We start from the raw sequence: 13,929 nt of genomic DNA on the forward strand, positions 1-13,929 counted from the left end.
GAGTTTGTTTTTAAAGTCATCATATAGACTGAGAGCCTTATTCATTATTATTTGCGTGTTGACTGGTATCGATTTTTGATTTAAATCTTCAATCCATGCAATTAACAATTTTTCCAACTCTGGGATGGTTTCACTCTGAGAATGCGTGATTTTATTTGCTGAGAAGGGAGTAACATTTTCACCCACTTCTTTAATTTTATCCTTATCTTTAAAGATTGTCCTTATTGTTGATTCGGTTAATTTATATTCATATGAAATGTCACCAATCTGAAATCTGGACTTGTTTTTGTATGACTTTTAACTTTGTATCCAAATTTGATAAAAGTATGCCTCATTTTATGTGCTGGCATACCCTCATTGTTGTGTCTTTCCTTTGCCAGTCTTATTGATATGTTTAATAATGGTGCAAATTAAACCTGTAATAAATTATTTACGTGTGGAAACAATAGCATAGGAAGTCTATCAAACTAACTTTTATGTACCTCTGTTTTTAAAGTTCGTCTTCAAATCAGCAACAAATTTTGAACTTGCAGATATGAGCTAAAGTGCTGCGTACACAGCACATGTGTGCAAGTGTGTGGCAACATATAGACCAGGGGACAGAAACTACTGTTTGCGTAACAAACCCGGCCTACCTGTCCATTTTTGTACAGCCTGTTTACCCAAGTGTTCAGACTGTGCAAAGCACAGTCCTCTCTTTGCTGCTGCTCACTACTCCTTCACGCAGTGGTTATTTAATAGTCTATTGATTGCCATGCATTTTATCGTACCCAAACATATGTATATAACAATATTCACTGATGTAAATTTGTGATATATTCGCGGTATGATGAAATCCGTCGCACTCAAAACACTATAAATTGCCACTGCATGAAGGAGTGGCAAGCAGCAGCAGAAAGTGACAATTGTGCATCTTATGGCCCGAACACTTGGGTAAATGGGCCGTACAGAAAAGGCTGGGTGAGCCAGGTTTGTTATGTGAACAGTAGTTTGCCAACCACTGGTATAGACAGTGGCGGGGAAAACCTCTTAAAAGCAAATCCGCATAAATTGGGGTTACCTGTATGGTGTTGCTGCAATTGACACAAAAATCTGCAAGGCAAGCTGCTTGTAAGAATCAGATCAGATCAGCAAAGTAACTGTATGCTTCATTCTCATACGAGCCAAATGTAAATCTTAATATGAATAAAGATGATCTAAGCTGATATTTGTGAATGGTTTAAAGTGGAGTTGGAGAAGGATGCAAGATTTTTGGACAAGATTGTTTGGTCAAATGAGGTAACATGTAAGCTTAGTGGTACTATGAACCAATATAATTGTTTGTTTGTATTGGCCCCCTGATAATCCAGTCATGTAGAGAAGGCAGTCAATTTACCAGTACTTGCAGTCCTCTATGGTATCTCATCCAGGGAAATTGTGAGACCATATTTTTTGTTTTTTGAAGGGACAGATGTTGGCAATGTGTACCTCCACATATTTTAAGTATCCATTGTGCCTGCTGTATATGAGCAGTATGAGGATGAAGTGATTTATTACCAACAGTATGGTTTCACATATTATCTTACCCCCCCCCCATTGTAATCGGGATGTCAAGCCCTCTCTTAACCACTCCACAGACTGGTGTATAGACCAGTGAGGAAGTCATTTAAGTAAACTGACATCGATTCACCACCTGGGCTCTCACCCATATGCGAGGCCTTCTCATCTGATTGTTGTACAGAACTTGCAATGTCTAGTTGGTTAGTAAAACAACAAACAGAACCCAACAAGTTAACTAACAACCATGACTTAAGTTAATCATTAACCATTTGGCCTTGTGGTGGGGATGGGCCATCACATGCTCACCACGAGTTACCATCCTCATCATGAGGAGGTTGGTCATTACTGTCTGTGGCAATCTGGACCTCTTTCTTTCTTTCTTTAATCTTTATTGTATACAAACATGGTATATACAATAGACCCTTCACAGCAGCAATGCCAGGGGTTTTACATTGGTTGGTGGACAATAGCTTTGGGGGAAGGGAGCCCACATCGAAGTTCGGGCTAATCTCCCAGTGCCAACAATAAAATAGAATCAATGTCAGATTATTTACAGAATATATGCTTTTGACAGTATTTACAATGAAATAATAAAGGTATTCATATTTACATTATGTTATATTAATATTTATATTCATAAAGATATTGTTGACTTTATTTACAACATATTCATAAAGACATCGTGCTTTGAACAATATTTACAATATATTGGGCATTATTATTATGCTGCCCTTATCAATGTGCACTTTGCCTGGCCAAGGTCAGGCTCTTAAGGATCTGTCTTCGGTACCTCCGATCCTTCACAAACCTACAGAGGTCGCCGTCAATTGAAACAATTGTGGGGAGCATCTCCCTGGGGAGAAAGCGGTCACTGAGCGATAGTCTGTTATAGTCAGCTGTGAGCGTGGGAGCTGACCTCAGTCCGGGTAGGGGGATTCTCCAGCCACATAGTTCCCAGATGCTTGGCTCCGAGACCATTCCGGTTGTCATCTTGACAGTGAGAACGAGGCGTTTTTCAAATACAAGATCTGGAAGTCGGGCAAAATTAAGTGAGTTCGCCATCGCAGTTGTTCTTTGCTGGGGTGGACGACGATGTTTTTGCGTGATCCAACGAAGGAGCCAGTATTCGGCGGAGTACACGCGTTTGATGTTGGTAGGGGCCGCGGACCCCCAAATTTCCGAGGCATACAGTACGACGGAGTATACTGAGGTGTATATGTATCGACGAGTCACTGTTCTTGCCAGATGATATCCAACTCATCATAGATTCACCTCCACTCAAATGACAAAAGCAGGCCATCAATCAGCCCTACAGCTGGCTGATGTCACAATAATTCCCTGAGATCCAATTTCTTCAAGGCATAAAATAGGCATGACCTCACTGAGCAGGTCAGCCAGAATCTTCTCACCTAACACACATAAGGCCTTCTGGGGACTGTTTGTCATACCCCGGTTGATGCCAAGATCAAATCCGTGGCCGGAAAGAAGGGACTTTCTCACAGCACTATTGGTGGCTCTTCCTCCCCAATCCCTGGCTGTATATGTCACAATTGGAGCATAGATGTTATCATTGAGGAGGTGGAGGGGCCCCCTCTCCTTAATACCCTAATTGATGCAAGTTTCTCGCCGGAGCTTGGCATACAGCCTCTTCACCTTTTCTTTCAGGTAATTAACATGAGCTAGAAAGCTCAAACACTTCTCTTGTACCTCTAGCTTATGCAGATTGTATCGTGATATAGCTGGCTCAAACAGGTAGCAGCCACCTTTTCCTTTAGCTTCTACAGGAGTTTCTTTACCACAAAACTCCTCTACAGGAGTTTCTTTAAGACCAAATCATCTGCATAAACTATAATATGAACATCTTCCACATCATATGCAGTCAAGTGCTTGTTGAGTACTGTATTCCAAAAAACAAGTCCCTGTGGGCACGCTCCAGAGTCCAAGTCTGCTCGGAATATGCTGTTCCGTGCGGTTACCTGTCTATCTTGTAAATAGTCCCTTACCGGGAATAAAAATTTCCAGGGCAGAGGGACACCTGAAGCCTTTGGAGGATGCCGTTCTGCCACAGAGCATTATCTCCCCCCCCCCCAAAAAAAAGTCCATGAACAAGCCAAGACATATTGACCAGAATGTTCATTGACAGTTGTCACCAATTCATTTATAGCATTCTCAGCTGAGGAACCTTTCTATAAGCTTGCTTTCTTGCATTATATGCTTCTGCTGATGCTTAATCTAAACTAACCTATCTTGTAATGTTATGTAATTAACTTATAATAATTTAATTATGATAACTTAATCATTTGCTGCCCTTATAAGTTAGTAGAGAAGTGGTAGGATATGTATAATTTAGAAATAGATATTATTTCACACATAGGCAGAATTGTATTTCTTCTTCTTTTAACATAGTTACATTATCTATGCTCCTGCCACATAATCTTTATGGAAGGGCTAGTTTCTCGGAAATATATATTAATGAGCATTGTCTTTTTGTTTATGATGATTCATGGGGGCTACTAGATAATTTTTTTTCCTGGTGAATTTGTGTCATGTAGTATTTCCAGGTTTAGTGCCGCTCAAGACCCTTGAAAAGGCCGAAGTACTCAGTATTGAATTTTATGCCACCTTTTCAATTGACAGAGCCAGAGTTCAGTATGAAATGCTTCTATGATAGGATTGAACCATGAATAGTAAAGTTGCAGATTTGAAATCTGCAACTTTATTTTCCATGGCTCAAATAGGACTTCTCAACTGTGTCGAATTATGCATCCTTAGAGTGTTCAAGTGTTATTTTTTAAAAATCTCTTATACAGTTCTTCAACCTACACCACTTGGCAGCCACACTCCAAAAAGTAGATGGATCCTCTAGGATTATTTCTTAGTTCTCTTGATGGGATAAATGCTTGTTTGAAGGACTGGAACCTGTAATCCCTGATTACAGGAATGTGTGGAATAGTGATATTCTGGTTGTGGGGTGGTTCAGCCAGTTTGCTTCTGATTGACCTAGGGTTATTTTCTGTTACAGTCTTGGAGTGTGTTTATTTCCCTTGGTTATGAGTGTAATATGATTAAGCACTTTGTTGAGTGTTCCCCCTCTGACAGATATCTAGAGCCCTAAGGATGTATGGCTTAATGGTTCCAGACCAAACCTATAATTGTGGCTTTACATCCTCACTTGTACATTACATGGAAGTAACCATTACCACCATAGAAAATTCCATAATGTTGAAATTTATTTATAACTAGTTTATATGTATGCTTGATGATTTTTTTCATTGTTTCTTATTGTACTTGTAATTTAAAAAAATAATAATTTAACTGTTTTAGGAGACAACTTGTTAACAGCAATGAGTGTGGCCCGGAAATGTGGAATGATTCCTCATGCTGAGCATATAATAATTGTTAATGGATTTCCCCCTAATCAGCAAGAACCAGCAAAGTTGGAAATGAAATATGCTGAATTTTCTAAGTTTTCTTCAGAACTTTCTCTCAGTGAATTCTTCAACAGTAAAAATAATGTTGAGGTTGTATTTTCTTGTATATATTATTACTATATATACAATATATAATGTATTTATATAGTCATTGCAGAAGTTTTTTTATAAATGTATCCTTTTAGTTTAAAAATAAATAAATAAATATATATTGTGTTTTTAAATAATTAATATAAATGTCTAAATGATTATTTTCAATTTATAACTTGCAACGTTAATGCTACTGTCGTATGGCAATTAGACATTATACGTGCTTGATATATTATAGTTTGATTGTTTAAACTACTTCAATTTTCTGGTATTTATTTTCTATAAAGGTATTAAGGTATAAATGGAACAGGAGATTCAGTTAGAATGTGTAGTCTAACCTATTCCTGGGAGTCTGTAATGGTATTAAAGATATGATTAATACTTAATGAAGTTAAAGTTAAAATTATAATTATTTTAACAAACTTTAAATAGCATTAATTAATCATCAAATCAATATCAACTAAACATTCCTTTACCTGGTCATCTACCCGCTACTTCATCGGGGGCTTTGAGCGGATCGATAGCCAGATTAAAGGAATGTCTCATAATTATCCGTTTCTGTTAACTCCTTATCAGTTTTACCATTGTATTGAGATTATTTTTGCTCTTATAAATTATTTAGTTAATTGAATATGGATACATATAATTAGAAAGGAATAGCGAAAGCTTAAAAAGCGGTACTCACCTTGAAATTAATCTGCGATGGTTTACTTAGGAAGCGTGGTTAATGTTTAAGTTGAATTGTTGAATTGAAAATTAAAAGGGAGGGAAGTAGATAAAAGTTGACTGAGTTAAATAGGCGCAAGGAAATAGAAGTGTACACATCCAATCCTTGGTTGTCATCGAAATAAAGAGAAGAAGGAATGATTAAAAACTATGTAAGTGAATCCGATGAAGCCAATAGTCTTTACGAGGACTTTCGTTAGTTAGAGAACGTCTTCAGTTGGCAATGTGTGGGGAGAGAACGCGCGTGATATTTTAAGAATAAAAAATTATACTCTCGTGATGCCTTTTTTGACATGTGGGAACTTTAATCTCGAGAGGTTCCAAATTGGGGAAAGATTGAAGGGGAGTTTAGAATTTAGAATTTTGAGGTTAGAGTGGTGCTTGTACCATTCAATAACTAGGGCTTCATATTGGAGTATTCTGTAACTGGATTTTAGTTTAATGATTGAAATGGCAGAGTCGATGAGCGGGTTGTGGTTGTGAGTCTGGGCATGAGTTGTAAGTTCTGTGACAGATTGGTTGGACATGAGACTATGAAAATGGTAGTATGCACGGGTATTGGATGTTTTTGATGAGCCAAATTTAGTAGTGGTACTTCCGATATAACATGTGTTGCAGTTTGGTTGACAATTGATGAGGTATATAATATTATTAAGGTCGTTTGTAGGATATTTGTATGAGTCTTTATAGGTGCTGAAGAAGGATCCTAATTTGTTGTAGGTGGAAAAAACAAGGGAGATATCAGTGTTGTTAAATAGGCGTCGGAACTGTCCTGCTAGTTCATTGTGGTAAGGGAGGACTATGCGGATGTTTGTTTTATTTTTGTCTTTGGTTGGGGTGTTAGATTTAATTTTATTTTTAGCGTTAAGGATTGTATTTAAAATAAGTTGGTGGGGGTAACCTCTGGATATAAATTTGTCGGTGATATACTGTATTTCATTGTGAAGGTCAGTGGGTAAGGAACTGTACTTTAGTGCATTGTGAATTTGGTTATATAAAACTGCCTTTTTAGTGTTTAGAGGGTGATGAGAAGCAAAATGTAAGTATTTACCGGTGTTTGTATTTCTCCTGAAAATTTTCGTATTTAATTTTGTGCCTGTTATATAGATAGTAAGATTAAGGAAATTAATCTGATTATTTTGTCCAATTTCAAGGGTGAATCAGATTAATTTCCTTAATCTTACTATCTATATAACAGGCACAAAATTAAATACGAAAATTTTCAGGAGAAATACAAACACCGGTAAATACTTACATTTTGCTTCTCATCACCCTCTAAACACTAAAAAGGCAGTTTTATATAACCAAATTCACAATGCACTAAAGTACAGTTCCTTACCCACTGACCTTCACAATGAAATACAGTATATCACCGACAAATTTATATCCAGAGGTTACCCCCACCAACTTATTTTAAATACAATCCTTAACGCTAAAAATAAAATTAAATCTAACACCCCAACCAAAGACAAAAATAAAACAAACATCCGCATAGTCCTCCCTTACCACAATGAACTAGCAGGACAGTTCCGACGCCTATTTAACAACACTGATATCTCCCTTGTTTTTTTCCACCTACAACAAATTAGGATCCTTCTTCAGCACCTATAAAGACTCATACAAATATCCTACAAACGACCTTAATAATATTATATACCTCATCAATTGTCAACCAAACTGCAACACATGTTATATCGGAAGTACCACTACTAAATTTGGCTCATCAAAAACATCCAATACCCGTGCATACTACCATTTTCATAGTCTCATGTCCAACCAATCTGTCACAGAACTTACAACTCATGCCCAGACTCACAACCACAACCCGCTCATCGACTCTGCCATTTCAATCATTAAACTAAAATCCAGTTACAGAATACTCCAATATGAAGCCCTAGTTATTGAATGGTACAAGCACCACTCTAACCTCAAAATTCTAAATTCTAAACTCCCCTTCAATCTTTCCCCAATTTGGAACCTCTCGAGATTAAAGTTCCCACATGTCAAAAAAGGCATCACGAGAGTATAATTTTTTATTCTTAAAATATCACGCGCGTTCTCTCCCCACACATTGCCAACTGAAGACGTTCTCTAACTAACGAAAGTCCTCGTAAAGACTATTGGCTTCATCGGATTCACTTACATAGTTTTTAATCATTCCTTCTTCTCTTTATTTCGATGACAACCAAGGATTGGATGTGTACACTTCTATTTCCTTGCGCCTATTTAACTCAGTCAACTTTTATCTACTTCCCTCCCTTTTAATTTTCAATTCAACAATTCAACTTAAACATTAACCACGCTTCCTAAGTAAACCATCGCAGATTAATTTCAAGGTGAGTACCGCTTTTTAAGCTTTCGCTATTCCTTTCTAGTCCATTAACACGGTACTTGAAGATTTCTAAAAATTTCGTATTGTCAAATTTAATAAGATATTTTTAACGGTAATAACCGACACCTTATCTGCACCGCCCCTCCAATTTTAATTTTTTCACATTCTTTATTCTCTCTGATGCCTTTAGACATGTCTAATAATCATAAAAAAACTCAACTAACCAGTATACTCATCAAATATTTTTCCAATAAGTTACACATTGCCTTTTTACAAAAATGCCTCCACCACAATATCATCCCTAAATTTGCCCGCATTTTTCCTAAAAATAATTGCAAAAAATATCCCCATATCATACACCGCACATCTATTATGATCATCCGTGAAGAAATCAGGAAGAGATATAACAAAAAATATAGCCTTTTAAATAGTATACACCAACTCAGATTTTACCTTAAAAAAGAAATGACCCCTCATGCCTGGATCGAGTTCACCAACAAAAACAATATACGTATTAATGCTACCAACCAAGAAATAACACAAAGACATAATAAAAAATGGAATTCCCTTACGACTCGTTCCCCCACAAAAATCACCACTGTTAACCTCTCTTCCAAATCCTTTACACCCGCTGAACTTTCTGGCCTGGAATATGGCTTTAATTTTGCCATCAAAAATCAACATTACCCTATAAAAGACTGCATCGTTGAACTCCAGTCCAAACTCGAACATCATCCCGATAAATGGCGCCTAATGCACCAAACAAATAGTATTATTAATACCAAACTTTCTTCCTGCTCTAATATAAAAAAACAACAGCTTATGGATTTACACAAACTCAGTAAAAATTCTAACGTTATTATTCAAAAAGCTGATAAAGGTGATACGATCGTTATAATAGATAAAGACATCTACACCGAAAAATTAGAATCCATCTTAGCAGACCCAAACACATACATAAATGTTAATAACCATAACATCACAAGACTCAAAAATAAACTCGATATAATTCTCAGGAAACTCAGGCAAAATAAGGAAATCAACCTTTCCACACTACAGCAAATTGGAATTCGCAATAACATCCTCCCCCACATGTTTGGGATTATCAAGTTACACAAAGCTGACCACCCTTTAAGACCAATTGTATCATACAGCAATTCAGCTTTCGCTAATTTATCCTCCTTCCTGGTTAAAATCATAACCCCCCTTACTAAATTTTCCACATTCAAGATCAATAACACCAATCAAGCTTTTCAAAAAATTAATAATATCACAATATCCGATACAGACATCCTAGCTTCCTATGACGTTACTTCTCTTTACACGAATGTCCATATCCCATTTACTTTACAAGCCCTACGCAAATTCTTAGAAACAGACGATACCTTAACAAAACGTACCTCCCTTTCTATAGACCATATCCTTGAACTCACCACCCTTCTATTAGAAGCAAGATTTTTTAGATTCAACAAAAAAATCTTTCAACAAATATTTGGCTTACCAATGGGACTAGGGATTTCAGCCCCATTATCTGAAATCTACCTAGCCGCCATTGAAAGCCAAATTCTACACCCCTTTCCCCCTGAACTAAAACTATACATGCGCTATGCCGACGACATTCTTGTAATAGGCAACAGATCCATTATTGATAACCTCTTCATAAAACTTAACTCTGTACACGATAGACTTAAATTCACCCTTGAAATTGGACAAAATAATCAGATTAATTTCCTTAATCTTACTATCTATATAACAGGCACAAAATTAAATACGAAAATTTTCAGGAAAAATACAAACACCGGTAAATACTTACATTTTGCTTCTCATCACCCTCTAAACACTAAAAAGGCAGTTTTATATAACCAAATTCACAATGCACTAAAGTACAGTTCCTTACCCACTGACCTTCACAATGAAATACAGTATATCACCGACAAATTTATATCCAGAGGTTACCCCCACCAACTTATTTTAAATACAATCCTTAACGCTAAAAATAAAATTAAATCTAACACCCCAACCAAAGACAAAAATAAAACAAACATCCGCATAGTCCTCCCTTACCACAATGAACTAGCAGGACAGTTCCGACGCCTATTTAACAACACTGATATCTCCCTTGTTTTTTCCACCTACAACAAATTAGGATCCTTCTTCAGCACCTATAAAGACTCATACAAATATCCTACAAACGACCTTAATAATATTATATACCTCATCAATTGTCAACCAAACTGCAACACATGTTATATCGGAAGTACCACTACTAAATTTGGCTCATCAAAAACATCCAATACCCGTGCATACTACCATTTTCATAGTCTCATGTCCAACCAATCTGTCACAGAACTTACAACTCATGCCCAGACTCACAACCACAACCCGCTCATCGACTCTGCCATTTCAATCATTAAACTAAAATCCAGTTACAGAATACTCCAATATGAAGCCCTAGTTATTGAATGGTACAAGCACCACTCTAACCTCAAAATTCTAAATTCTAAACTCCCCTTCAATCTTTCCCCAATTTGGAACCTCTCGAGATTAAAGTTCCCACATGTCAAAAAAGGCATCACGAGAGTATAATTTTTTATTCTTAAAATATCACGCGCGTTCTCTCCCCACACATTGCCAACTGAAGACGTTCTCTAACTAACGAAAGTCCTCGTAAAGACTATTGGCTTCATCGGATTCACTTACATAGTTTTTAATCATTCCTTCTTCTCTTTATTTCGATGACAACCAAGGATTGGATGTGTACACTTCTATTTCCTTGCGCCTATTTAACTCAGTCAACTTTTATCTACTTCCCTCCCTTTTAATTTTCAATTCAACAATTCAACTTAAACATTAACCACGCTTCCTAAGTAAACCATCGCAGATTAATTTCAAGGTGAGTACCGCTTTTTAAGCTTTCGCTATTCCTTTCTAGTCCATTAACACGGTACTTGAAGATTTCTAAAAATTTCGTATTGGATACATATAATTTAATTTGTAATATCAGATAATTTTAATTTTTAGAAAGCTTTAATCTTAGCATCGTAATCAGCAAACTGGTGGAGGAGAAACAAAGCCCAACGGGTAATTATCGGAATAAGGGAGAAGAGTTATACTTACGGTATCTGTCCGTTGGCGGTCTGTCGGAAAAAGAGGGGTTAGTCCCGTTCTCTGTTTGTTAAATAACAGGGTTGGTTTTGAGTGCACAGCTGCGCCTATTGTTAATTGATATTGTTGCAGTGCGATGCAATTTGTAGGTCATGAGATGAGAAGTCTGATTTCTACGTAGGCCGGGGGGTGGGGGCTGAGTCCGGGGGGGGGGGGATACTTCCGATTTATTAGAAATTACGTGGTGAAACAATTGGTTGTTTGTTATTTACATACGTTGTCTATTGCTATTTACATGAATTAGTTGTTGATAATTACATGAATTAGTATTTGCTATCCCTTTGGACCAAAGGTCCAAAGGGATACATTTGCTATCCCTTTGTTCCAAATATTATTTATGGTATAATAAGTGATATAAATCTAGAAGTGATTTGCTTTAAACTGTCAGTACAAAACAAATTATTTATGTAGTTAAGTGAATAACTTTATCATATTTCTGTGGACAGATTGTTACCTAAAATTCTTTTGTAGCTTTCACATACTATTGATGCAGAGAGAAAAAAAGTTTTCCATTTTGCTGTAGAGGGGAAATCATTTGGAATTATACGTACACATTTTCCTGACTTTCTTTGCAAGGTAAGTTAGAGATAAGAAAAGTATAAAAAGATAATCTCATATTTATCTATGGCATTATTAATTTTGTTTAAATATGATTTTTTAATGGTTTAACAGCTGTATTGTACTTAGAATAAGAGTTTAATTAATTTTTATTAATATTCCTAGACTAGAAATAAAGTAAAGTGGTGTCTAAAATATATATAAATTCATACACCGACCATTGAATAAAATTTTAAATTTAATATGACTACAATCTTTACACAAAAATATTTACAATAAACTATTGCGGAATGCTAAAAACTGTAATAAAAGATCATTTACAATAAAATTTGCTAAAATATAAAACATAAAAGCGCTAAAAACCTGAAGCTTTCGGGAGCGTCAGCTCCCTTCTTCAACAGTGAAATGACTTCCTGCAACATCTCCTTAAGTAGCAGGCTCACGGTAGGCGCCTCCGTAGCCAGGTGGGAAGGAGCAGCAGTGCGTAGCACACGCTTCTTGATTAGACCGGGGTTCGAGCCCGTCACCACCAAATACGGAAGATGCGGAAAGGTCAGGGAATGACCACCGCACCGGAGCAATATGGCCTTAGTTGCTAATGCTCCTAAAAACCAAATAACAACAACAACAACAGCAGGCTCACGGTACCTCCACACGTGGTATTTTTCCACTTGGTTCAATCGGCACATGGTCAGAACTGGAAGCGGAAATGTCTCGGGAACGTGGCAAAGAAAATCGTTCATCCGACCTTAATATAATTGTTTCAAAGATAGGATTAATACGTATACCTCTATCCCTATTGATGGTATTCCTACTGGATGAACTAATCCGTAAACCCTCGAGCCATTTACGCTCCCAGTATCCATGTGCACGATCCAAAATAATAGCGTCCTCCAGGGAGATTTGATGCTGCTTCTCCCAAAAATGTTCGGCCACAGCAGACTTGTTGTATTCGGCGGTTCTTATGGCATTTAAATGTTCCCCCAGACGATCCCTGAGCCGTCGTTATGTTTCCCCCACATAACACTCCCCACAATCCGGGCATTCTATTCTATAAACCACTCCACTACTAAGATCTTTTGGTATGTGGTCTTTGACCTGAGACACAGCTGTGCACAGCCTCCACCCAGGAAGCTGTACACAACGTGTCCCATAACCCTTGGGAACATTTAAATGCCATAAGAACCGCCGAATACAACAAGTCTGCTGTGGCCGAAAATTTTTGGGAGAAGCAGCATCAAATCTCCCCGGAGGACGCTATTATTTTGGATCATGCACATGGATACTGGGAGCGTAAATGGCTCGAGGGTTTACGGATTAGTTCATCCAGTAGGAATACCATCAATAGGGATAGAGGTATACGTATTAATCCTATCTTTGAAACAATTATATTAAGGTCGGATGAACGATTTTCTTTGCCACGTTCCCGAGACATTTCCGCTTCCAGTTCTGACCATGTGCCGATTGAACCACGTGGAGAAATACCACGTGTGGAGGAACCGTGAGCCTGCTACTTAAGGAGATGTTGCAGGAAGTCATTTCACTGTTGAAGAAGGGAGCTGACGCTCCCGAAAGCTTCAGGTTTTTAGCGCTTTTATGTTTTATATTTTAGCAAATTTTATTGTAAATGATCTTTTATTACAGTTTTTAGCATTCCGCAATAGTTTATTGTAAATATTTTTGTGTAAAGATTGTAGTCATATTAAATTTAAAATTTTATTCAATGGTCGGTGTATGAATTTATATATATTTTAGACATGAGTTTTCCCGACCTCAGAGGCCTCTTTCAGGATATTGTGAGTAGTTATGGCCATATAGTTGTGCAGCATCTCCGACAGTATCAGAAGTATTGTGTAAAAGAAGCTAGACAACAACAGCAGTTAAGATTTGCGTACCGTTGCAGAGCGCATGGGCTGGTACCGCACGGCTTTAGGGTTAAATTACCTTTCCAGGATGTTCGATTAATACGGGCCACCGTGCGTTTTCAAAAGAGTATTATGAATGTTTGGATTCGTAAGCTGCATGAAGATCTCAGATTTACTAGACGACAAATTGGCATGTATTTAGGTAATATTGGTAGCAATGTTT

The 13,929-nt window shown here is 37.1% G+C and overlaps 1 protein-coding gene across 1 annotated transcript in view; it reads left to right on the top strand.

Annotated features, from left to right (window-relative positions):
- The window catches only part of LOC150079292 (polyamine-transporting ATPase 13A3-like), a 559,638-nt gene that overhangs the window by 371,220 nt on the left and 174,489 nt on the right, over positions 1 to 13,929 (top strand). The window contains exons 19-20 of the mRNA XM_090383023.1: positions 4,864 to 5,060; positions 11,755 to 11,859. Coding sequence (XP_090239149.1) covers positions 4,864 to 5,060; positions 11,755 to 11,859 — 302 coding nt within the window. The remainder of the gene's footprint in view (positions 1 to 4,863; positions 5,061 to 11,754; positions 11,860 to 13,929) is intronic.

This window comes from Mastigoproctus giganteus, chromosome 10 (assembly GCF_048544385.1).
Source record: "Mastigoproctus giganteus isolate SK-2022 chromosome 10, ASM4854438v1, whole genome shotgun sequence".
In the NCBI taxonomy this organism is placed as follows: domain Eukaryota; kingdom Metazoa; phylum Arthropoda; class Arachnida; order Uropygi; family Thelyphonidae; genus Mastigoproctus; species Mastigoproctus giganteus.